At 38.3% G+C, this 26,675-nt stretch overlaps 1 protein-coding gene across 2 annotated transcripts in view; it reads right to left on the reverse strand.

Moving 5' to 3' along the window:
• Nucleotides 1-26,675, reverse strand: part of CDK14 (cyclin dependent kinase 14) — a 316,643-nt gene that overhangs the window by 175,971 nt on the left and 113,997 nt on the right. For both annotated transcript variants that reach the window (XM_040592698.1, XM_040592699.1), the window contains one exon: nt 7,094-7,188. In XM_040592698.1, coding sequence (XP_040448632.1) covers nt 7,094-7,188 — 95 coding nt within the window. The remainder of the gene's footprint in view (nt 1-7,093; nt 7,189-26,675) is intronic.

Below are 26,675 nucleotides of genomic sequence, written 5' to 3' on the forward strand. Positions count from 1 at the left end.
AGTTTATTACTGAAATTAAAAGATAAGGAATGTGTGGTGTGCCACCAGAATATTACTGATAGTAGGCTGTCCAGAAATCTACAACATAATTACTAAAAAAAAACCCCAAAACACAACAACAAAAAAATCTAACAAATACTAAAATTAGAAGCATTTTTCTTTAGTTTTGTTTGAAGTACTAAATAAATCAACTTTTTTTTTCTTCAACTCCTGATACAGGAAAGTAGGTGTATTAACTTCAATGAAAGACTACAAGTATTCATATTTAACTGATAAAAAATAAGATGCAGAAAGACACACATAGAAAGGTTCTCAAAGAAAAAACAATCAACTTACCTATATCTACTATCAATGACATGTCATTCTGATGTTCCGATGAATGTCTAAACTGTTCTTAAAGACAGCCAGTATTAGAGAAACCATCACCTCGTAGTTATCTTCTTCAGTGCTTTACTATTGTTACCATTAAAGAGGTATTCATATAATTTAATCTTTCTCTTCCTTAGTGCAATTTCAGATTTTCTTACCCTCTTTACCATTGACACAGAAACAAGTCACTGTCTTTCTATATTAGATATTTAAAGGTTTGTAACCATCTCATCCTTTTTCCCCCCAACTCTAACCAGCCCTACTTTACTTTTGACTTTTCCTTGGAAGCCTTTATCTAGATGTTTGTTCTTTCTTGTTTCTTTCCCCCTCAGGTCTCCACCTGATTCAGGTTTTCCTTATGTGGACAGATTTACTATTTTCGGTGGTGGCCTTACCTGTATTGAGTAAAGCATTATCACTGGCATAGGTATCTTACTACATGTATATGTTTTTAATGCACTACAATGACATTTGGAATTTTTATCTGTAATTTAGGAAAAAATAATTGAGATCTATCAGTAGATAGAACATCTTATGCGATTTCCAGTGTTCCATCTGTCAGCTGAGCTCTGGATGTTTTTTATGCTTTAATTTTGTTGTGGTTTTTTTCAGTACTTACACTGAACACACTTACCAGTAGTTAATAAAAAGAAGAATAAATAATAGATGCAAATTATTAAATGGTGCAAAGCACAGTGCAAATCCAACCAATATTTTGTAAGGTTATAAAAAACATCAGTAAATTGTACAAAGAACAAAAATTCAGATACACACAGCCTCCTATCTGTTGGGTGTAAATCCTGATTAATTTTATTCACACATCTCTTCATCAGTACGTACCCTCTGTATGAAGTCTACACAACCTTTGATTGAGATCTTGCAAAGTCAGCATGATGAGTATCATCTTTCTTCCTCCCACCAGACCTGTGTAAACTTCTTAGCCTAGCAGGAGTATTTTTATTTATATTTTGTCCTAGTTTCAGCTGGGATATTTTCTTCTTAGTGGCTGGTGCAGTGATGTGTTTTAGATTTGGTGTAAGAACAATGTTGATAGTGCACTGATGGTTTTGGTTGTTGCTGGGTGATGTTTATACCAAGTCAGGGACCTCTCAGTTTCTTGGGCCCTGCCAGCCAGAGGGCTGGAAGGGCACAGGGAATGGAGAAGGGACACAGCCAGGACAGCTGACCCGAACTAGCCAAAGAGATATTCCATACCATATGACATCACGTTGAGTATATAAGCTGGAGGAAGAAGAAGGAAAGGGGGGGACATTTGGCATTATGGTGTTTGCCTTCCCAAGTAACCGTTACACATGATGGAGCCCGGCTTTCCTGGGGATGGCGGAACACCTGCCTCTTGATGGAAAATAGTGAATGAATTTTTTGCTTTGCTTTGCTTGCATGCATGGCTCTTGCTCTACTTACTAAATGGTTCTTATCTCAACCCTCGAGTTTTACACTCCTTTCCAATTCTTCTCCTCATACCTCTGGGTGAGGGGGGACTGAGTGAGCGGCTGTGTGGTACTTAGTTACCAGCTGGGGTTAAACCATGACAATTTAAATACAATTTCTCATTCCTCCTTTCCTGCTGATTCCCATGTCTGGCACACAGTCCTTACCTTTCAGCAAAGCACCAAGCAATTTCCTTCTGAAATCCCTTCTCAGTCCTTACCTCCCAAAGCTGACTTTGTTTGCATCTGCAACCTATACTTGGACAGCAGCAGCTCCTGTCACTGATCTGCTCATTAAAACTTGAAAAACAAGGCTTTCCCAAGAGCAATATTCCCTTACGGCCTCTTCTCAGCAGTACGGGGATTTTCTTTCGCTCTGCTTCCTCTCAGACTTGTTCTGTTGTCTTTTTGACTTCAATTTAAGTAGCCCAACTTGGGGCAAGCCTGGAGCCCAAAGCAGGGGTTAAACCAATAGGGGAATGGCTCCTTTTCTGGTCAAGGCAAATGGAAACTACTAAATTCAACTGCTCCCACGCTGGGAGACCTCAGCAGCTCCGCTCCTTCCCTGGGTAGACAAGCATGTTCATGGCAAGCAGCATTGTCTGCCAAGAGGCATCTGGCTTGCTTCAGAGCTTTGTTTGCTTACCATGGCTGGCCAAACTCCTGGACATCAAGTGGGCAGAAAATTACCTATCATCTCACATTCACACCAAAATAAGGTAATGCAGCCTCCAAATAAGTTTCACTCTCAATCAAGGATGAAAAAGACCCCTTCTTCCTTCTTGTGCACAGTTTCCCTAACTTCCTCTAGGTAGTAAGCATTGCTGAACAGTCCTAGGGATCAAAGCTCAAAAGCAGCTCTAGGACTCCACTGATTTCCCCTGTTCTCTCATCCACTAAAACAATGTGGATTATTTTGTTTGTTTTCACAAATGAGCAATGCCATCCTACCCTTAGTGTCAATACACACTCCCTAATAAAATAAATAAAACCAAAAAAACAGTAAAGTGCTTAATCCAAATTATCAAAAGTTCTAAAAAATTCAAAATTTTCAATGCAGAAATTGTTGATCCTTTTAGATAATGAGCATTGACCATTTCCTTGTGTAATACTTTTCTAAGATGTCCCATGACAAACGCAAAATCTCATGCTCTGTAACTCTTACTTCCAATAAACAGTATATATCTCAATTTGCAATGAGCATAAAAATTAGAAACTCACACCTATTTTTTTCTTACAGGAAATGGGAGGAAAATGTAACTAATAAAACTTTATTAAGCCAATTCATTGTATTTTTTAGCTGTTGTAATGAAGCAATGAGAATTAAAACTTTCTTCTTTAATGGAAAGTAATTTTAAAGAAGAAAAAACATACACAAAAATTAAAATAGTCAAAGTAATTGAAAATGCTTGGGTTTAAATTACACTATTAGATTAGTCTAGAGCTTTTTCACTGTTAAGGCAGAATTAGTATTACTCATGACTCATACTTCCAACTATAAATGTATCTGTTCTTGTTTCAAATCTAGTTCATAAATATTGAAAGCATAATGTAAAGTATGGCTTTACAAGCTCACTTTTATATGCCAGGAATAGGACAAGTTACTGGTTCATTTATTGATAATAACATACTTAAGTAATTATGCATAATACTAAAAACTTCATTAGCATTCTACAAAGCCTGTAGTAATATGTATTGGTTAGGACTGCCTTTCAGCAATTAAGTGTTTCAAAATACAGTCATGTTCCTTTTAAATAAGTGAAGGAACAAATGGTAGCAGCTAATGATAGTTTTAGAACAAACAGATGTGAACCCATCTTCAAAGATCTCACCTGTAAAATTCATCACTTCCTTTGGCAAAATTGGCTATATCAGTGACACTTGCACTACAGCTGGCACACCCACAAGGTCGCATAAACTAACTTCTTAACAGAGCCTAGAGAGGAGAGGAACAAAACTGATGTGAACAGTCATACTCGTCCATTGAACTGTAAAGCTGAACTGACCTTCTTCTTCTGGAAGTCATTGCAGTCTCAGATACCATATGCAAAATGTGTCAAAATTTCACATTTTGTTTCAGATCTTGTTTCATACATCCCAGGTAACTACACAGAAACCATTTCCTCTACCATTCATACATGAAAGACTATCAGCCCTTCAGGTTTTATAAACATGATTCCAAGCAGTTCATCTTTAAAATTCCTCAGGTAATGAGCAATGGCTCTCAGTCATCCGGTGACAAAACCGAGCTCTCAGCTCCCTTTTTGGTACGCTTGAATGACCAACAATAATCACAGCTGATTTAAGTTACCAAAGCATACAAAGAAATCATGTCCTACTAACAAGCTACTGTATATACTAAAATATTTTCAATTAAGTTCTTTCATTCAAAAGAAGCAAGTCCCCCTTTTCTTCCACAGAAATGTACAGCTTCATATTCACCACCAAAATGTTTATATGGAAAATGAACTTCTGTCAGATAGATTCAACTGTCAGAATTTTTAAAGATTGACTTTTCTTGCTTCTAGGGACCAGCAAGGTTAAAGTTAAAAAGCTCTGTCATGTTTTCATCTAACAGACTTCCATATAAAAAGAAAATTCTAATTTGAGGTACCCAGAGAATTTAATCACTGCCCTGTTTCCTTTCAGAGGCTATTCTGCTTTCAGCTTTTATCTTATAACTGCAACGCATTTTGCAATGAAAGGTGCTACATGAAATTAAATTTCATTCTACTCTTTCAGGGTCAACGCTGAAACAGAACACCTCTGATAACTTCAGATGTTTCATCAGTATTAATTTCCCAATGGATCGTCACCGACCTAGCGACCCAAAGTTTCCATTTTCTGAGAACTCTTGGATCACTAACTGTTGATCCCTAATATAATCATGACATCTCACTCAGATGGTTTTTATTATGTTTGAAATGGCCAATAGTGATTAATGGCAACAGTGTTATCAGTTTCATGATGTTACTTTATGAAGTCAATCAAATCCAACCCCTTCTAGGTTTGTTAGGCCTCAGTCATTAAAAAAAAGTGTGTTACAGTGTAATTTTAATCACACTAATATTTCTACTGATTTCAGTACAAATCACTCATTAATGGCATAACCATGTACAGGTGTTACCAGAAAAAACCAAACACCCAAACCCAACAAAAAACAACAAACCAAAATAGACATTACAGACACAGAGCTCAGTAACACCAATTACACAGCTGGACTGCATAGTCAACCAGCCACAATCTGTGGATAGGAATGGGCAACTGTAGTTTTTCCCTCTGCACATTCGTATTATGCACTGAGTGAGAGCTCTTTGACAAAAGGAACAAAAAAGGTCATTGCAATCATGCAATTAAAACCTGTATGATGCACACCCACAACAACTCAATTCAGGTTACGTGAGCATTCTCCAGCTGTAAGACAGCATTATCAGATGGCTTTAGCTATTTGATCAGCCTAAATTTTACATTACCTAACAATAAAACCAGACTTTTGTTAAGCAATTCTGTTGTCTCAAGGCACAGGAGCAACTTACATCATTACAATACAGTCCTTAGGCTGGCCGGAGAGAACAATGCATTCCTCCCCTTCTTCCTGAACACCACCTTGACTCTGCCCACCAGCCAAAATACTCAAATACTACACTTGGATCAGTTGCTAGAAACCATTGCTAAATGAGATCCTGAAACAGTTTCAATAGCTACCAAACAATGTGGGAATTAAAAAGTGCAGCCACCAGCAGGATTGATCCCAACAGCACCCTGTTGAAAAACAAACAACTAAGTGAATCCACAAGAACCAGCCACTGCAGGAAGCTTATAGTCTCGTGGTCATGCTTATCACAGACAGCAACATGATATAACATGTGGCTGGGAGCCAGGCTGTAAACACCACTACCAGATGTAAAATCCAGAAATTGAACATCAGTATAATAGGCAAAAACATCTATTATAGGGAGAAATAATCTGCAGATCTCATATCTCAACCAGTTCTGATGAATACAGTTAAAAATAGCTGCTGATAAAAGGGACTTCAAGATGTGCTCATAAATAAGTCTAAACTGACCACTACATAAAAATAAATATCAAGGCTCTTCCCATGCTAATTCAGTGTATAAGTCAGGAGCAGAAGAATCACCAATTTTAAGAAAAGGAATTAATTTTTCATTAATATTTCTATACCTGAGGTAAAGAACTATGTACTTCATGCAACCATCCTGTAGGCAGGCTCCTGTAGCCGAACACCCACATTATTACACTGTAGCATTTTCATGTAAATAGACAAGGTGAATGACTTTTCCAGACAAGATGTCGTATGCACTATCATGTAAAAATTAAGGTATACTCCCAAGAAACACCAAAACAATTCCATCTGTCTTAAGTAGGGATGTACTAAGAGTAAAACTAGTAATCACTGTACTTTATAAATGCAGTGTCTTCCTGATTACAACACAATAACAGATACTATACTGAAAACCTAACCTTCTCTAAACAAATTTGTTTCTTTTAAACTGCATGTTCTTGGACCCATCTGTGAAAATTAGGATGTTAATTATAATAGTACATTGGATAATTCCACAGCTAAATGCTGAAGTAGTTCTACAAAAATGCCATATGTTTGTCTTAGATAAACTAAAAAGATTAATTACGAGGCCAAGCCCAAGACTTTGGAAAGTAACACTCTGAACACAATTAGATCATTACACTGTGTACTATGTAAATTGAAGTTTTAATTAGTACATAAAAAACTAGTCATAGCAAAAAAAATAATAATCAAAAATTCTAAATTGCATGTGCCAGACTTCTTTTTTACTGACATTACTTATAAAAAGACACTATGCGCAAGCCAGGCATAACAGAAGCCATTTAAACTTGCTACACGCTTTATTACCTGTTAAACATTTCAGTCCTGTCCTCCTCCTTATCTACATTATCCTCACCTATTTTAAAGTTAACCTATCACATCAATAAAGAAAAAGCTCTAATAAATTGTAACAAGGAAGCAGAATAAAGAACCAGTTTGAAAAGCCAACTAACCAGTATAAGGTCCTTCAAGAGCCCTAGTAGCCACTTCACCTCTGAACCTGGTCTAGCCCAGCCTTTCACTTTTAGCCTATTCCACTACAAAAAAAAAGCATCATCTCTTATGGCATCCACTCTCCTGAAGAAAAAAAAGGGTTATTTTGGCCTGATCCATAGACCTCAATAGCAGAGCTTTTCTATCAACTTCAATGCACCCTGGACCGTATCCAGAAATTAGTTACTTTACTCACCACATATTCAAACACAAGTGTCAGGGTCTCCTTGGTGTGAATGATGTCATGAAGCAGCACAATGTTAGCATGTTTCAATCCTTTCAAAAGAGAAGCTGAAAAGCAAAACATACACGTTATCTTAAAAAGGATCAAAATTACATTGATTGGCTTTTTTTTTAGTGACCTGGATGATTTTTTTGACATCTGAGTTTCATAACCCAACTTGAGTTATCTTCTATGTTCATGAGTTCTACACATTGAGTGTGCTTGAAGATCATGCCTTCCCATTCAGTGCTGTTTTCTCCACCTTGCTCATCAAACTCAACCTCACTTTGAGGCAAAAATGAGCTATAGATAGAGATTCTTTCCTTACGCAGCCTCCCCTAAGTGGATCAATCACTAACATCTGGTCAGACACCAAAGATATTTTGTCTCAAACAAAGGTCAAGCATGTCTTTTCAAAACATCATCTTTCCTATCCAACACAACAGAGCTGCTTTCTAAACGAAGGGCAACAACTATCCTAAAAGCAGTGTTTTAAGCAATAAATTCCCGTTTCTCTCAAAAGACAGCACAGGTTTGATGGAATCATTTGTATTAGCTCATGAGAATAAACACATGGTATTTTCTCACCTGTTTTTTTGTTGTTTTTTTTAAAGGCACTAGCTCATGTTTTCAGATTACTGACAAAGACTTAGTGAACTTCCAGGTGATCTCCTTCTCTAAATTTCTTTTACACCATAATACATTTTTAATGTTCACACTGTATTTCATATTTCATGTTCCACAAGACATGGCATATTTTAGCAATATAAGGTGACAAGCCATGTGTTGTTACTAATGTCATTCTGTCATTGGTGGCATGCCATCTCATGCACACATCTGAGCAGGACTATCAGTCACCCCAGCAAAGTAAGTTATAGATACAAAGACATGCAAATGAGTGGCATATTTCTGTACCAAATAACGTGGAACTTTCTTCTGTCACCCTTCTTTTGTCAAAGAAAATAATGAAACACCAAATGTCTGCCTCACTCCACTGCTGTGCAAAATGGAAGCTAGAGAGCTTCCACAACAAGTGGTAATCTTGCTGTCCTTTTGAGGGTGCTCCATCAGGCTGAGGTATGGATATGTTGCATTTCTTAAAGGACAACAATAAAAAATTGCTACTGGAACACCAACAAATAATGACAACTGTTCTGAAAAGTATCTTCTGCCAGAAACAAGAACTTTTAACCTGGGGGAACCCCAAGAAAAGTTCACCTGCAGTAACTGAGCTTTTGCCACCTCTTCCCTCAAACCTTGTCAAATAACCACACATGAAGAGAGCCTGTGAACATGAAAATTGCCTCTTAGCAGAGCTGTATCAAACTGTAGTAGTATTTATGACCTCTGTCAGCTTTGGCTGTTCAGATTATCACCTGAGGCCTTGAATTCCTCTGGTTGGCCATTACTTTGTTGCTAAAATCTGTATATGGGTCATTAAAGCTTAAACAGTACATTGAAAGCAGCTCACCCTGAAGTCTCTGCAAATACTGTCTTTCCTCTTCAGTCCCCTCCCCCACGCTTATTTATCTTCTCTAATGTCCAATTCTCCCTTTTTACAGTCTCAGTATTCAAGATCTGCCATATACTACAAGAACTACAAAACATCACCTGCAGGGTGAGATTTCTGTCTTCTCCATTAGACCAAGTGAAATACAGTAAATAATATAGCACAGAGAACAAAATTATCTTAATTGCACTAATCTTACACTGCAGAAATATGAAGTTCCACTATCAATTTATACTGTGAGAAACCAAACGTAACTGGTGAAAGTAAGAGAATTACCCCGTGTGCTCTTCTATTAGGACTCATACTGGAGAGTGCCTGTCTTTGCGAAAATACTGCTTCGTTGCTTAACAAAAAAAAAGGGGGGGGGGGGGCGAATGGTGTTTTAAAAAAATAAAAAGTTGTCTGAAATAGGAAAGCTGTTCCTCCACAGAGTACTTTAAAAACAAAATGAAATATGAACTGATGGTGCTTGGTGTGGGTTTTTTTTTCCCAGAAACATCCATCCCCTTTCAGAACAAACAACAAATATACCTCCTCTTTTGGGCAACTTTTTGGTCGGAGGGGATAAAACTTTGGATGAACTCCACTAATTCAAAGACAAAACCCAGGAATTCACATTCAAGAGAATGAAAAAGAGTCCATGGAATCTATCAGCATCAGCTTGAGACAGGCCTGGCTTCATCTTTGAAGCTGTCAGTGCAGCTGCTACTGGAGCTTAGTGAGAAGCGAGGTGCTGCTGTGCCTGATGTTACTTCTACAACAAAGTAATTCTCCCAGAGAATGCCATCTCCATCCAGTGATTATCACCCATAGATTTCACACCGAGTTGTTTTCTTTTGAGATAAAAAGACTAAAACATTGTTGAAAAAGTATTGCACCAACTCACAAAAGTGAGACCAATATACTAGTACTTCCCTGTATCCTTTGCACATATCGTTAAAAACAAAATTAGGTAATACTGCTTCAAAACTGCTGGCATTCTTTTTCTACCCTCAGTATTAAATATGTATGAAAAACAGATGGCAGCACTTTTAATTCATTTCCCCGAAGAGTTTAAAGGAGTCACAGCAGCAAATAAGGTTATAGTGCTTTTTTTAAAACACTTCGGACAAAACACCATATGTGTTTGAATGAGTCTGTTCCTCATTCTTCTGTCACCTGTGTTTGCACATTCCATTACAGCAAACTCTAGCAGTAAAAAACAGGGCAAAGGAACTGGTGACATACTTCAATAATTAACAACATCCAAGATTATAATTTATGTGACTTGTACATAAATTCATGACCTGAGCCAGTAAAAGTACCAATACTCAGCACTTCCCTGTCAAGGGCTAATAACTATATTTGCATACCGAAAGGAAATGCATTGTATTTGCTTGAATAACCATCACAGACTTCTCCTCCAAAAAGGGGGATGTTCTGATCTATTATGAGCTTCTGGCAAGCTGCCTTATTGCTTGTGTTGGTCAAGGATTTTTTTGCGGTTCACAGATGAGCTAGGTTCTGAAGTACACTCACTCCACAAGCAAGCCAAGCCAGATGGACTGCAGCCAACTCTTACCCAAAACCTGAGTAGCATCAGTAAATTTAGTGCTTTGCACAGTTTACAGCATCAGCTCAAGCCTGACACTCCATTAAAAAAGCTTTGTGACTTTAAGATCAGCCTTGACTTGAAGCGTTTTGAAAAAGGCTATTCCTGCATGTCCATAAAGTAAGATTTCACAGCTGTATGTCAAAATCAACAAAAGAACCATTACTGTCGACTCCCAGGCCTCATGCAGGAAGAGCTTCTCACCAGCAGCACTAGCAGAGATGGTACTTTCAGACGTGGCAAGCGCATTAAGCTTGAACATCAGTTACGGTTCTCAGATCTTCCTACCACAATCAATTAAGTCTTGCAATTCCTGACTATCATCTTGTGCTTACTTTGTGAAAAATCACATATCTCCACTGCAGCTCCAGATAGAAGAATCACCCATGATATTCTAATTGTCTAGTATTTCAGTGACCTGGAAGCCTTTCTCAGCAGTAGAAGTCAATCTCATACTGCTTATACTCATTGGAATGTACAACAGCTGCTGATACCTCCTCAGATTCCACAGTATATGCAAAGGCTATGATATTCCCATCGCTTTTCTAAAAAGTATAGCTAAGAAAGTCTGCTTTGCTCAGCATACAGTAGTTGAGGTGACCTCTGGGGCTACAACGTACCAGTGCTCACCATTTCCCATGAAAACAAATAATTTGTTTTGCTTCAGAGCCAAACACCATATCTGTAAAGTTCTGTGCTTGTCACATTCTGCATCACAATGGTGCTCTCTGACGGAGTGGCAACTTCCTCACATGAACAGTGTCTGAGCTCTCCTGGAAAGGCAACTTTAGGGAGGAAACATTCATAGGGTTTTTCCCTCATCATGTCTTCTGAACAAACATATGCAGACGTGTTTTATTGCCTGCACAAAGTACGTAAGTTCTGCCTCCCTTCCAGCAACTTGTGTTTCCATATATACATCTTCTATGGCAATTTTTAAAATTTGGTCTCAGAGCACAATGTCCTTTATGCTTCTCATCCACTTCCCACACAGCAGGACTTCTTGTGTGCAGAATGCTGCTCACAGTTCTAGCACAGAGACAGAAATTCAGCATTCTGTTGGTTTTGCAGCAATAAATATGCAGAAATTTCCTCCTTAGAAATGCAGTCCCCAAATCTACACTTTGCTATTTTTCAGTTCACCCACCTAAAATAATTTACTACGACCAAATAACTTTGCTTTCCTACAACCCTGCATGACAAAATTTAATGCAGTGAAAACTATACATCCTAGGTAAGACTACACTGACCACAGACTTCCTTCTTCTCACCACAAGATATATTCTGCGGAATGATCATCACTTGAAATCTCAAGTAGTTGATTTTTGTGCTGCATACCTATAAATGCACAGAATCTGTCAGCTTCCACTCTGATCTTAGCAGACACAATACAATAAAGGAATATAGGTCACCGTTCAGCTCTGACAGATTCCTAGGAGGAAGTTTCTTAACAAATTTCAAGAGAATACATAAGCTACAAGAAGAACAGAAAAAGCATCAAATCGTTCCAAAGTGCTATTATGTAGGCTTAGCTGAATTACCTTCCTTACAATCAATTCCAACTTCATGACAGTCTCTTCTAGATTTAACAAATGGTCCTTATTCTAGTTTTCATTAAGTAAAAAAAAAATCACGGTCTAGCGTTAAGGAAGCACACAGTGCCTCACATCCTTGCAAGAAAGGATTTGCTACCCCTTCCAACTGTGGGCTGCTTTGCTGGAGGGACTACATGGATCACATCAGCTGCACCTACCCTCCTCAGTCTGAAATTCAGGCTGACAGGAGTGGGTTGAACTTTTAACCAAGTACTTTTTCTATTTGTGAAATTTCTACTTGCTGTTTCTACTTGAATGTGTAGTATGTTATCAAAGAAGAAATACAGAAAAAAGCATGTGTAACAACACATCGGCATTTTCAGAGGATCTTCTCACTACAGTTGTAGTCCCCTAAGCAAAATGCCAAGTCACAAACCTGCTGAAACCTCTTTGCCTATTGAACTGGAACAAAACACTGGAAGGACTGATCAAATAAGCTCCAAAAAGCACTACAATATATTATTCTAACAGATACACAGAAGTCTGCTGTCATATGAAATGAATGTCTCTTTCATTATGTTCTAGATATGAATTGTGTATTGTTCCCAATGCTCTTCAGACACAAGTACAGATGGAGGTTAAAAATAATGAGACAACATCCTATCAAAGCCAGACTCCCATGGAAAAAGACTGCTATATGCTACTCCTATCTTGTAGCAGCCAGTCATATCGTGCCTTCATTGTCCATTTCAGTATTCAAGAGGAAACTGTGTAAACCAAAAATATGATAATATGTACAGAAAACAACTCTACAATGCATGTCGCATGTGAAAGCAGAAGTCTATTACATTTTATGCTGCATAGCATGACTGTGACTAGTAGCTGTCTACTAATAAAACAGTCATTGGTTGTTACTAGTCTTTTGTTATCTTGCTGAATTCTCAGACAGTTTTTTACATCGATATCTACCTTAGGATGACTTTTTTGTACATTTTCAGTCTAAACAATTCCTCTCATGTCCCCAAAACCAGGCTTTAGTTACACCTTGGTAATCCACTGAGTAACTTTCCCCTTGAAAAAACACCCACACCTCTAAACCCAATGTTTTGGAGTAGACTCAAAATCTGGAAATACAGAGACCTTTAAAACAGAAATACACATTTTGACAACTCCACGAAACCCCTCTAAATCTGGTCAAATTATAAGCAATGTGAAAGGAAGAAGGAATACAGAAGAGGGGAGACAGCATGAGGGGCAGTGGATGTTAGGACAGCTGGGTAAGGAGAAAGAAAAGCCAGAGGACAACTGAACAGCCTCCACAGGCAGAAAAACACACTAAGTGGAAAGTAAGAGCATGCAGACAAGACAGAAAAGAGACAGGATGCAGAGCATGGGGCAGGCAAGCACTCACACTTAGGGAGAAGGAGACAGGAGCCTGCAGACACTAGCACATATTCTTCACTGACACCCATATTAGAACCCAAGATTCCCACAGATTAACAACCCATTACTTTCAGCAGGAATAAATGAAAATGCCTGGCAGTTTTCCTCATTCTTCTCCAATTTCAGTCTACAGACAGAAGCAACCTATGACAGCTACTAGCTAGCATTTCAGCTCAAGCAGGATGTGTCCATATAAAAGCTTGCAACATGATGAAACATTGGAGTGCAGATGCAACACCAGAAAATAGAATACAGATTTCCACCTGCTTTTTCAAACGCTTTGAAAATTACATAAACAAAATTCCAAATTAAAAAAAGAATGCCAAGCCAAGCACTCAAAGCAAAGATGGACTACATTCATAGGAGTTTCTGCAACACTAACTCAGCTTCTCCAATATACACACATTCCTGAAGTCACTACTGTGAGATAAGCCAGGGTACAAGCTTTCAGCACACAGCTGCTTCATATCTATCTTGCATTTTTCTCACACTTTGACAACCTGCAAGTTCACAGCCTAATTTACCCTGCAATGACCAACTTGTGTGCTTGTACCCACTAACTGTTCCCAGCTCTTTCACTTTTTTTCCACACAAGGAAGAAGCGGTTGCTTGAATTTTTCTTTTATACAGGCCCAGGTTTGAATTGATCCAGCTTTATTGCCCAGCTTCAGTGGAAGGACCCTTCCCATCCATCAAAGAAGCTGAAAAGTCCATCAGGATCAAGTCAGAGGAAAATCCAACCTGATCTTTACCCTTACCTCTACCACTGGCTGAACATCACATTAAGTCACTCAAGCTGATAGCGTCACCGTGTTCCTCATTTTCTGGACTTTCCAACTTCTGATCTTCATTCATGATTATCAGAACCACAGAGTACACACAATTATTACAGTACCCCAAGCGACCATGTATACTGCTGTTACCCAGTGCTATGCAAGTACTTTTCAAGCCATCTCAAAATCAACATTTAAAAGGACTCTCAGCAACTGGGGTGATGAGAAGATGCACAAATAGTCGGAGCACAACAATGAGTGTTCCAGAAAAATCTCAAAACTATCTGTTTTCTAATAATGCACAGGGGGTGCATATAGCTAAAGCCACCCATCAAGAACACAGAATTAATGGTTCATCAAGAGGCAGAGATTACATAGCAGGAGCAAACATGGTGCTGTTCTATAATTAAGGAATGAACAGTACACAAAGGGACAAAATTAAGTTTTCACATGTAAACTTAGATCTGACAACTTCTAAATGATTGACTTTGCAACTGCAATAAATATTCTCTGCTGTAAACAGTATACCTACAATATTAGTATTACACTGTCTAAACAAGGGACTAAACTGAACACCGATACTGAAACTTATGTCCTGCTGGTCAGTGCAAGTTTTGTGACTCACTTTTCCCAATGCATCAATATGACAAGAAATCATTTAACACATATCTACCTACAGTGAGTAATTTTTTTGTATATAAAAGACAGAAAGACATCCTAGGAAAGAATTTAATTGCATTAACATGAAATCCAGTTGCCTACCAGCATATTTTAACCACTACTTACAAATGAGGAATTCTACAGAAGAGCTGTTTTTTAAAAAGAATTACTTTTACTATTATTTCTCAGTGGGCCATTTCCTTCAGCAAAAATGTCTCACAAAAAGCAGACAGATTTATCAGCATGCACTTTAAGCAGCAGAAAAAAAAAAAAAAAAAGAAAAAAGAAGAAAAGGCTTGTGGCATATGTCTTGCTATTTTTCAAAGAGGGAGTGAGACAGGAGCCTTTATAGGATCATGTCAATTTTCTTCTTCTGGGTGGGTGAGGCTCAACATGCTTCTTCACCCTTTGCTGGAAAATAACACTGGAATGGATATGGCATTGCTTTGTGGAATGATTTAGAGGTTAAAGAAAGGCGGTCTCAGTAGAAAGATAGTAAATAATTATTTTTACAAATATTTTAGTAAACAAAATAAATCAGTGAAAATAAGACATGTTTATTCTGTAAGTGAAAAGAAAATGACATGGACTAAGTATGGGAAGAACACAAGGATTTCATAATAAAGTGAATGAAATCCAGTCATAGTGTAACTTACACTAAAAAGCAACTCAAAATAATGAACGACTAGAGATGTAAAAAACATTTTAAAGAACAGGAAATAACCTTAATTATGGCTAGATCTCTTTGATGCCCATGAGGTTTGCACTAAATTTTTCTTTCCCATCTAAAAGCATGCTAAGCATGCAAACTACAAAATGGCAAGATTCCCTCAAGTAACTTGTAAACTCATTTCCAACATGAAAAAATCCAAAAGGGATGAAGCAAGCCGATAGACACTACAGCAACAAAACCCAGTGATAATTCAAGTGAAGGTTAAATTTTTTTCCAAATTAAATCAGGTGAAAGTTGTTGTATCAGAAACTGCTCACGATGTTGTACCACCAACAGCAAAGCCCTTTAGTGCCAATGCTGCTGGTCATCCACTTTGCAATCACATCATCTGAAAATATGGTTTGAGTTCTTTTCACCTGTAAAGGCCCTATCAGCTCATAAGGAACAGATATGCTGTCCTCCTGCCTTTGCCTTGTGGTCTCCAGGTATTACCTTGGTTTCTACCCTGTCATTTACTCTAGTAGTTCACAGCACCCATAAACAATGTTAAATTAATTTAAGGAGCAACCCATGAGGATGAAATAAAAAGCCCTGAAACTTGGGATTTTTGCTTTATTGAGCCTGGAATGTAACAGAATCTAAATCAGGATGACTTCAAACTTTATAAATTTACATTTTAGTGACAGCAAAGATCTGTATTATCATGTCATGGTCTAGAGCAGCATGTGCTTACTTAAACCTTGTGGACATCGTTAAACTTTGAAATTTGTATTTTAAAGGACAAAAATTTTCCTTTAAGCAAAAGATGGTAAGCCCTGGTATGTGTCTTTAAAAAGCAGCTGGCCCTCAGAGAAAGCAGGAGAGGTGCTAGAATAGAAAAGATGGTCTGAAGGAATGTGTCAGCTTCACAGAGTTGACAGCCATAGCTGATAGTGACAGGGTGATGCAAAAGTTAAGTGACACTTAGAAGAGGCCTAGTTGAAGTAAGCTAGTCATTTCTGTCCTCCTACTTTTGCTAAAAACATCCCCATAATTTTCAAGTACAGATTCACATTTACCTGTATAGATGCATGACACCAAACTATGGATCTAAATCCATATTGGAAGGCATTCTGAGCAACAACATAACTAAAACACACCCAAGAAAATGTGAGAAAATACATTAAATGGATCTGCCAGCATAACCCATTAACACCACAGGTGGTAAGAATTTTTTATTTCTTTTTTTTTAAAGGCCAAATGAACAGCCAACAGCTTGTCTGTCTACTACATACAGATACAAAACATCACTTCCCAGCCCCCCCAAAATATACTCAGTTCTTCCATCCTGTTGTGTCATGCATCAATTATAATTACAGCAATTTACTGTTTGCTTTTCCAGATATAGAATCATAGTAATTAACAATGACAGCAGCAATACTCATAGCACTGCCTCTTAAAGTACCAGTTCCTGTAAGATGTCACATTGCCTTGCCAAACTTTAAACAAATGTCCTCATCTTTTACAATTTGCGTCTAACAGCATTTGTTCCAGTCAGAACAGGTCAGCCTTTTCCAAAAGAGGACTAGAGAACAAATATGCCCTTTAATGTTGGTAACCTTTCCTTCAAACAGTTCTCAGATCTCATGCACTGAAAGATGGCCTTCAAAAGTTACACTTAAGGTCAAGGACATTATTTTTCTCATTTCTGTGAAAATCTGTCCAATTTGTCAAAGTTCACATCTAGTCAGTGGAAAACTGTACTTTAAAGCTGCACTTTAGCAGCTAAAATCACCCAGAGAATCCATCCTCCATGAGCACACTTAAACATTCAGATATTTGGCAGAAGCCAAAGAAATTCAAGCCAAGAAGTCTGGGCTCCAACATCAGTTATACATAGGACAGTGTCAGCAGCAAAACTCTTATGACAGTTTCCCTAAAATCACAATCCCAAACCTGTTCTTGGCTGAACATATCTCCAAATCCCTTGCTCCAGTTCTGTTCCCTCCCCTCTTCAACCCCGCTAATGACAAAAAGGGTGGGAAATGCTAGCTCTGTCCAAGCAAGACTCCCCGTCTCCATCCCATAGGCTCCTGGCTGAGGCCAAAGTCACCAGTCCTTCCCATCTTTCTGTTACTGCTTTCTACACCTCGTGCTGCTTTGAATGGCCTCTGTAATTTGTATTCTTTCAGACCCACTGCTGTAGTTGTAATCTTCTTTCTGAGCTCCTCACACCAACACCTACTATTAACTGCCGTTTCTCCTGGTTCTCCTCTTGACCCCTGCCCAGGCATGGACAGTGGGGCAGTCGTCTTCTTCCAGGCTGCCAAAGCACAGCAGAAAGGGGAGCAAGAAGGCTAGAGAAGAAATAGGAGTGAATAAGGGACAAAAACACATGGATAATGCATGCATATTTTTTAACTCTGTCGATATCAGAAAAAAACCCGCAACTAATTACGAAGGGGAAAGGCAGTGTCTGAAACTTTTGCAATGAAAACTGCCACATAAAAGTCCAGTTTCACAAGGGGACTTGAACGCCATTCACAAGCTCAGGACAAGCCAACAAACCAAAAACCCAGAGCTTAAATTGTGGTTCATCATCCCACACAGTACACAAGTGCTGAGATAAAGACAATTTTTAGTGGGTCTCTTCAAATCTGTCTTGTTTATTATTATAGCTGAACACAAAAGTGACTTGGTAACCAAACACTAGGCACAAAGGTTTTTGTTCCTGAGGAGAAATGGAAGAGAAAACAAGCAGGGCACCTTAGCAAGCAATAGGAACTAGAAGAACTACAACATGCCTAGACCACTGTATTTCTCTATAGCTTCCATTTTCAATTAGAAAGACTAAATCAAATAATACTAACAGGTTGTGTGGCTGAATCAGTAAGTGTAGTAGCTACTCTGACTAATTAGCTCCTTTGTATCCACAAAGATCAAGTGAGGACAGAAATCAAACTTTAGCTGTTAATTTGATTTGACCAAACACAGACTGGACTAGACCACTCAGTATATCTGTATGTTGCCAGTATGAGACCGGAACATCACAGAGCTATAGGATACAATCTCCTTACAAATGTATCAGTAACACATGGTCAAAGATGAAACTATCACCTCATCAACTGAAGCCAAACCTGCCCAACACAGACACAAGACTCCTCAGGGCCGTGCAACTGCACAGTTTAAGTTCACTGGAAGCAACAATTTCATGCACATAAGACCAAAGTTCAGGAATACAATAAAACCATTGCTGCTTTGAAGCAGTTTCTGAACCTCTGAAAGTCTTTGGAATGCATATTGCTCTAAATAAATAAGCCTTTTCCAAGCAACTCTTGAAGCAAGTTCATCTGCATTTTGAGATACTGCAAAAGGTCAAATACATTTTAGTTTCTACCACTAAAGTGAGAACATCTCAACATGCAGGCAAACACCACTCAGGCTCTGTAAGTCCTTGGAGCTCTTTACTAGTGATATGCTGCTCATCATCCTCCTCCCAAGTAAATCAAAGAACAGCTTCAACAAACCACCAAATTTTGCGGACCGAGTTTTTCTGCCAACGGAACCCAGTCTGACCTGAAAAAGGTCACAGAAATTAGGACAGAAGCAAGTACCCATAGACACTAATGAATTTCTTTCCTCCATCAGCATGGCTAGTTAGTATCTACGCTACATCAGACACTTTGCAACAGTAAACTCCACCTCCGAAGGAACTTACTACACAAGGAATACTAAATCCCTGTTTCAGCACATGCCAGAAAGCTTTGGCTAAAAATCAAGAACTGATTACATCCAAAAGTCTAAGAGTACATTCCAGTTCGGATACGCATATTACAACAGTGGCAGCCAAAGTGCTAACACTCACAAGGCTTTTAAACATCCTCCCTAAATTCTCACCTCAGTTCAATTATTTCAAATAGCACCAGCCCTATGAAAGCAGAACAGGAACATTCCCAAACAGAAAAAGGAAAGATCAGTCCATGAAACAGGCACTACTCATTTACTTCTAATGAGGGCTCAGCATCCCAGTGATGACAGATCACAGACTTCAACAGTCCCATCAAAATGCCTCTCCCCCAGCTGATTAGGATGCTTGCATATGACAACCTGGTAACATCTGAAACAGACAGGATCTCCCAGATAAACAAACCTGGCCTGAGGCAGTGAAACACACTCCTCTCCCAAAATCTGCTGTGCTCACAACAAGCTACATGTAAAATATTAAGAACCATTTATCTGAAAAGAAACTACAGTTGGGTATCCATATTTTGAAGGTATCTTTAAGGTTAACTACATGAGTGCTACACACCATAGGGTCTGCAGTGGTATCACTACCATGAAGGAGTGTATAATTATCTGCAGATATTTTTCCAACATTTTACTGGGCTTAATAAAATCTAGTGCTTTTGTGCATTCACTTAAGAAACTTTTATAAACTTGTTCACATTAATTCTCAGAGATGTAGATTTATAAATCTTTCAATGATTTTACAAGGTTAATGGCCTCTGTAATTAAAACAAATTAATGAGAAACTGAACTGCTTTAAATTTATGCACTTCACTCAACCATAAAAACAGGAAGCACTGTGAAGAACTTGCATGTATGAACCAGAGGAAAATACACCTTTTTTTGCTGACAGCTCCAAAGCAATGTACAGAAAGGGACATACTTCTTTTAACAGTGTGCTTAGACTCTGAAGTATTTTGATAAAATAGACATTAACACAATTTCTATTCTAGTTTCCAGACCTAGATGCATCTGAGAAATAATTTTACTCCAGAGGTGTAACTTAAAAGTAAACACACACACACCAGAATGAAAGCTTATACTGTGATACTGAAGGCTAAAAACCATAGATTAATTAATTTAAACCTCGTTTTCTTTTATTTTTTATTTAAACCTCAAGTTTTTAATGAGTGTATTTTTGAATAAATAAAATTAATTAGAACTTAATAGCATTGATAATGAAAGCTCCAAGTCCCTTATTAAAAAAAAAATAATTAAATCCATCTAAAAGTCAGTTAAGCCTTGAAAATGTCACAAAATTCATTTAAAAATTTCATACCATGCCTTGATAAGTTTTTTATTGAATTAGTTGACACACATTAGCAAGTAAAAGGCTAGATCACATCATACTCTTTTTCAAGGTCAAATAATCTGAAGTTGCAATAATTATAACCCAAATTTCTTCATGGAACTAAAATTTCTGTCATCCAAACTTCACTAAAGAACTTGATTTAACAGCAATAATACATCAGAAGTTCATGCTAGAAAAAAATAAAGAATAAAATCCCCTGATAGTTAAGGGTTTTTTCAAGGTCCAGAGGTTTCCTATTGCCTCATCAAAGAGGTTAGAAGTTGCTTTATGCTCTTGAACTCTGATCAGGAGTTATTCACGCACAAAGAAGCAAATTCTTTGAATGTGACATTCTACCTTCTTGCTCACAGATATAAAAATGAATCAAAAACATGAACGCATGGGCTGATGGTGAGATGGGAAGGTTATTAATGCAATTCATAAGCCTCTTGGACTATTGGCAGAAATCTGACAGAAAAGGGTTAAGCTAAGTCTTCAACCCATTATCCACCAACATATACTCTTATAGGTTATTTAGTTTGACCTCCTCAATAGAAGGAGCAATTTTCAAGCTCATAAATTTTTAATGAGCATATTTTTAGAAAGACATCCATCTTCTTGCAGCAACCCAGCTGTAAAAGTGCTCCCAACCCTCATCAATGTTTGCTAAAGTCAGAAGTCCATTTAATCCCTACACTGATAATTTAAGCAAAGCCTCTTTAATCAGGCTTTGAATCAAGACTACACTTTGCTCCAAACCCTTTTCTTTTGCCTTTATATAGATTTGTACTTATTTGTGCAATCAAGGCTGATAGACAGCAGCATACAGACACACATCAATACCAATCACTTGAATTTCATTTGTGAACCACAGCTACAACCCTTAGCTTCTCCACTGGCATGCAAAATAAAGCATTTTTGATTATGCAAATAGTCCTCTGCTTTGTGAATAGTGCCTCAAGTGATTCAAATGTTAATTCTGTTAGAAATCTTGATGCAAAGCCAGTATTTCAACCATGTCAGTCTTATAACCAAGACTTCCTGACAAACACATAATTGGAAATTGAAAAATACTTTTTAGGACCACAAATACATTGAGATAAAGTAACCTGGAAAAGTGTGAAAGTTCTTTATAGCTTTTTGTCAATGGGCCTAGGACCTGCTGGGCTTCACTTTGAGATGGATGCCCCTTCAGGAACTGGCAGTTTCACACTGGCAGCAATGTAGGCACTGCTATACTGAGAAAACCAAAAATGAAACAAAAGCAAATTTTTATCTTGTCCAGAGTTTAATGTGCTAAATGTCAGGGTTTGTGTCTTCTCATTTTCTTAATAAAACCCTCACACAATCCAATGAATATCTGTATGAAAATGTTCTCCCAAGTAGTAAACACGTATTTTGAGCCCTCACAGCACACAAAAGAGCAAGCATGTGCACTGGATTTCAAAGAAATAGGGTAAAAGGGAAGTGAGTGAGTGACTGTGTGTGTGTGTGTTATCCTACTATTTGAGGATGAAACGTGTAAAAAGTAAAGCAGATTATATTTTTTTCCAGTTATACAAATTTGGACCACATAAAAGTAGGTCAATTTTGACCGCTTCCAAACTAGAACTCCAAAATATACTGACTTAACAGCTTTTCTTTTTACGTTGCAAGTACAGTTTTGATTATTTTTTCAGTCAGTTGTGGTGTTTGTTGTTTGTTCAGTCAGTACCACAGTAACTTGGGTTACTGTGTCCTCTCAAGTTTTAGGAGTTATGAAGGAAGGGAGGATGTTTGCAGATGGAAGCCAGCCACACTGGCACTGCTATGACCCAGTCTGTGAAGCTAGCATGGTGGTACACCAAGATTCCTACCACTCTCTTGACTTTCTTGGTTGCTTCTGCTTAGGGAAGACCAGGGGATAATTAAGCCTAACACACCCCACCCCCCGGAGTATATTCGTTATATAATTCCAACTCTCAGCTTAAAAGCTACCTATAGACAAAATAAAAGGCCTTAGGAAGTTTCCAAAGCAGATCCAGAGCAAAAAGTAAAATGCTTAAAATTAACTATCATTGACAGCGCAAGTTTTGTACATCTTCTCAAAGCATAAAGATCCACAGCATCCTTATCTGCATTAACTCCTTCCTAACATCCCAAAGTAGCATTCAAAGAAAACTGGTCGGTACCACTTCTGCACGGATTAAGGAAACTCTGAATCTAGCTTCACAAAACAAGGATGACAAACAAGCTTTACCAGATCAGAACAGATACAAATCACCAGTTTAGCACAGCTAATATAGCCTTATTTACATGGCTTACTCTATTCATTTTGTTCTTACCTCCCTTTTCAATTAGCTCCAGCTAAATCTGCTGCCAGCTGAGAAGCTGTGGGAGCTTGTGACAAGTGGCCCAGAACTTAAACATTCAGAAATACACGGTTCCAGATTCTACAGCTGTATAGCCCATAGTGATGGCTTTTAGACTCCAGTGTCATGGCTTGTATTTTAATAAATGGGTCAGAGGTGGAAGGTCATGATATCCTATTACCAGTTTCTGAACCATCCATGAACCATCCAGTTCCCCTTCATCACAGCAGAAAAATGGGATGCATTATCAGCTTTTTTTTTTTGTTATTACTTATTCGGGAAGAACATTCCAAAGTAAAATAATGTGGATATTCATTTTCATTGCTTTCAAGAAGACAGTAAAGGTCAGTTTCTAATTCTGAAATGCTGCTCTCTTCATACTGATTATAAAACCTGAAAGCAGTAACTCCACCCATGCTGCAAGAAGAGATCCCATTATGAGGCATGTATTTCAGTTCCACATAATTCCTGAATGATAAATCTCCCACCTCTCCCCAAAAAAACTGAAAAATTGAACTAAAATATTTGCAACACAATCTTCAGCCTATGGAAAAATACAAGAGAGGAAAAGGAGCAGTGCTGTCTCCTGAAGGAATGGCCTGACCCAGGCAACTGTGCCTACAGCATCCAGCAGCAGGTAGACCAAAGGAAAAAGCAAGCTATGAAGAAACAGGTAATAAGAACAAGGGAGGAAAAAAAAGAATGTATTTTTTCCCTCACATATGTAACTTCAATATAAGATGTATTTGCTAACAGTTTTTCCACTGTTCTGATTATAACTGATGTTTTTCTTCCTATAAGAAAGGTGTTAGTGAATGCCTCTTATTAACTAGAATGCCATATTTTATGCCAGTACAAAGATGCAGGCTACTGAAAATATTTCCCAAGTATTTCAAAGTTTAGAAACAATTCATGCTTAAAGTCTTCAGCAAAGTAGGGTGATCTAGACATAGCATTTTACTGTTGTGGGATTTTTCACTTCTGTGAATACATGACATATTTAGGGAAGAATTGAATCATTACCACAAAAGATGGGAATGAAAGGCAGGAAGGCAAAATATTGCTGTAGTCTTGTCCTTTCAGGCTGCCTGTCTTCCCAAATAGCAAGCCTATTCTGAAGGCATGGCCCCATCTTTTGCAAATAAGGATCATTCTCTTTTTGATACAGGAGTGATACATATAGATATTAAATCAGAATAGTAACTTGTACCTGGAAAGATACTGGTGGTGCTTAAATTTCAGGATATGTTTATAAAGAAGTTGTAAGTCTCCAATTAACCAGTTGTGGGTTTTTTCCAAAGGAAAAAAAAAAAAAAAAAGTAGTTATTGTGCTGTGGACAAAAGCATTGAAAACAAAGGCACTGTCGCGGATCCAGCAGTAGCACATGCACATCTTCATTGTTACACTCATGTCTGAAGAGCCAGAACTATTTGATACTGTATTTCTAAATAAATTACACACATCAGGAGAATTAGGATATATCATTCATGAACTTTCTGTGTTGAAAACACACAAAGCTGTTCTGATGTTATGTTTATGCATGATGACTAAAGTCAACAACAAGATGATCATGTGTCTCAGACACAACTTCTGATGAAAACGGCCATCTTTCAGGGGAAGCATTTTATCTTTATCCAGATGTGGATACACATCCAGCTCACATTAGATGCTCTCTGGGTTGATCAAAGCCACTGTGTCACTCTTCACAAAGGACTTGGTTGTTCAGGGAACAGTGTTAAATCGGCTGTCTACATCTACTCATAAAGACATACAGGAGACATGCACACACAATATATATACACACCCACACACTCCTTCCCATACATGTAGCAATGCATCTCTTTCCAGGGGGCGAGATCTAATATCAGGAAACCAGACAACCTTCTCATGTCCTTACTTTGCATTTACCCAAAGTTGAAACCAGTTCTGCTGAGACAGAACAGTCACCTACTAGTTTAACATGTGCAAAGGCTATGGAGAAAACCCAAGCTGACTGAAGTGGTTCAAACACTGAGTTGCCACCTGTCTCTAGTACTTTCAAAAACCAGGACACAGCAGTGGGAAAACACATACAAAGTACTCTGAGGTCTTGACAAAGGCAAGTGTCTGTGCAGATTTGAAGTTTCCACTTTAGTCACAAGGCTAAATGGTACTGTTGCTTAGATTATTCCTTTCACAAACAGGAGATACAACAAAAAACAAGTTGAAGAATTGGGTAGGTTCAGGGTACATTTCTTTGCCTCAACACCAGATGATAACCAAAGTTTTACTTCTCCAGGTGGCCATGGAAGGTATTGGCACTTGGATGGGTGCCTTAGGATCTCTCAAGCAGTTCAAGCTGAGATGCCATCACTTCGCATCCCCATTCAAATTGACAACCAGCTAGTATCACCAATTCAATCCACCCCAGCTGGGATATGGTAATGGTAAAAACCAGTGCTATTTGGAGCAGGAGCAGCTTAGTCCTACAATTATGGTGGTAGCATGTGCTATACAAGGAGGTAAAATTTGCATACAGCATAAAAAGGCTGATCCTCACCAACCTCAAGTCAAACAAAAAAACCCACGAGGACTGCAAAAGGGTTCTGCATGACTTATAGTTGACTTATGAAGAAAGGATTGCCATCCTCCTTTTATCCTCCATATCCTGTAATTGCCATCTTTTTTCTACCCTTCCCATCATACTATGAGGGACAGCGAGAGCAGCAGACCAGACAAATCTGTAAGGCAACAGTTCTGACTCCTGCATTCAACAGGAAGAGAAAAAAAACATTTTTTGAGCAGAAAAAAACTGCTCAGAGCAAAAGACCCCCAGCAGGGCCAAAAGCCAAGTCAGAGCACCCTAAAATTCAGGTCAGAGGAAACTGTAGGCAAATGCCTTATTGAAAAGGGTTCAATAGTGCCCCTGAACGAACAGATTTTGTAACCTTCTAGCACTGAAACTAGCACAAGATCCTTTATCGAACACCTTCAATGCAAATACTGAAGATGCACAGACAACTTCAGTGGAAGTAGGGCAGAGTCTGAAAGGTCTACCATTAAGCTAACAGGTAACAAGGCTGCAGAAAGGATGCCTGACAGCAAAATGATGATATTTAAAAAAATAATAAATTTTAAAATCCTCAAACTGTCACCCCATTCTTTTCTTGCTGGAACTGTGCCCAAAAAAAGCCAGAAGAAGGTCACAGCTTGCACATCAGAAGTACTGAATGAAGATTCAATTGATACAGCTGTGTTCCATCTCAGCAGGCTACAGATAAAATTTTGAAGGGGGGTTAGGAGGACAGAGGGGATGGAATATTCTATGGAAGAGGTGTAACTCTGTGAAGCTGGATAATTTGGAATTTTCATTTGCACTTCTCAGAAAAGCATGACACTTTTCCCACATGATGGAAGTTCATTATAGAATTTAAAATTTATATCATGATTCTCAAAGGGAAACACCATCATTTATGTTGCATTTATGTAATCCCGGCTCTCCTGAAGGTTTTATAATTGTGAGAACCAGTAATGTGTTAGGGGGTAAAAAGAAAAAACAAGAAGGCAGTGGAGGGGAGCAGATATGAAAAGGCTATGCATATGCCTATGAATAGCAAGGAACAAAGAAACAAGCAGGACAGGCTTTACCAGTCTCTACCATTTCTGAGCACCCTACATGAACAGAAGCCTTCATTTGGTCCACCAAAAAGTGAGGAAGGAGCACAGCACAATTTGGACACACCGAAAAGCAGGATACAGTAACATCACAGTAACCATTTGCACTGGATCTGAGACTGGACAACTATCAGCTCTCCTATGTTCACCTGAGATGACCAGAAATTCAGTTCCCATTTCAGCCAGTCAGTCCAACTGCTTTCACAGAAAGACAAATGAATAGTGACAGTAAAAAAAAATAAAAAAATAGCAGCCAGTCAGGGCTGGGGAGAATAGCAGGAGTAAAAGTAGAATAAAGATGAAAGCTC

The sequence above is a fragment of the Falco naumanni genome, chromosome 4 (genome assembly GCF_017639655.2).
Source record: "Falco naumanni isolate bFalNau1 chromosome 4, bFalNau1.pat, whole genome shotgun sequence".
Lineage (NCBI taxonomy): Eukaryota > Metazoa > Chordata > Aves > Falconiformes > Falconidae > Falco > Falco naumanni.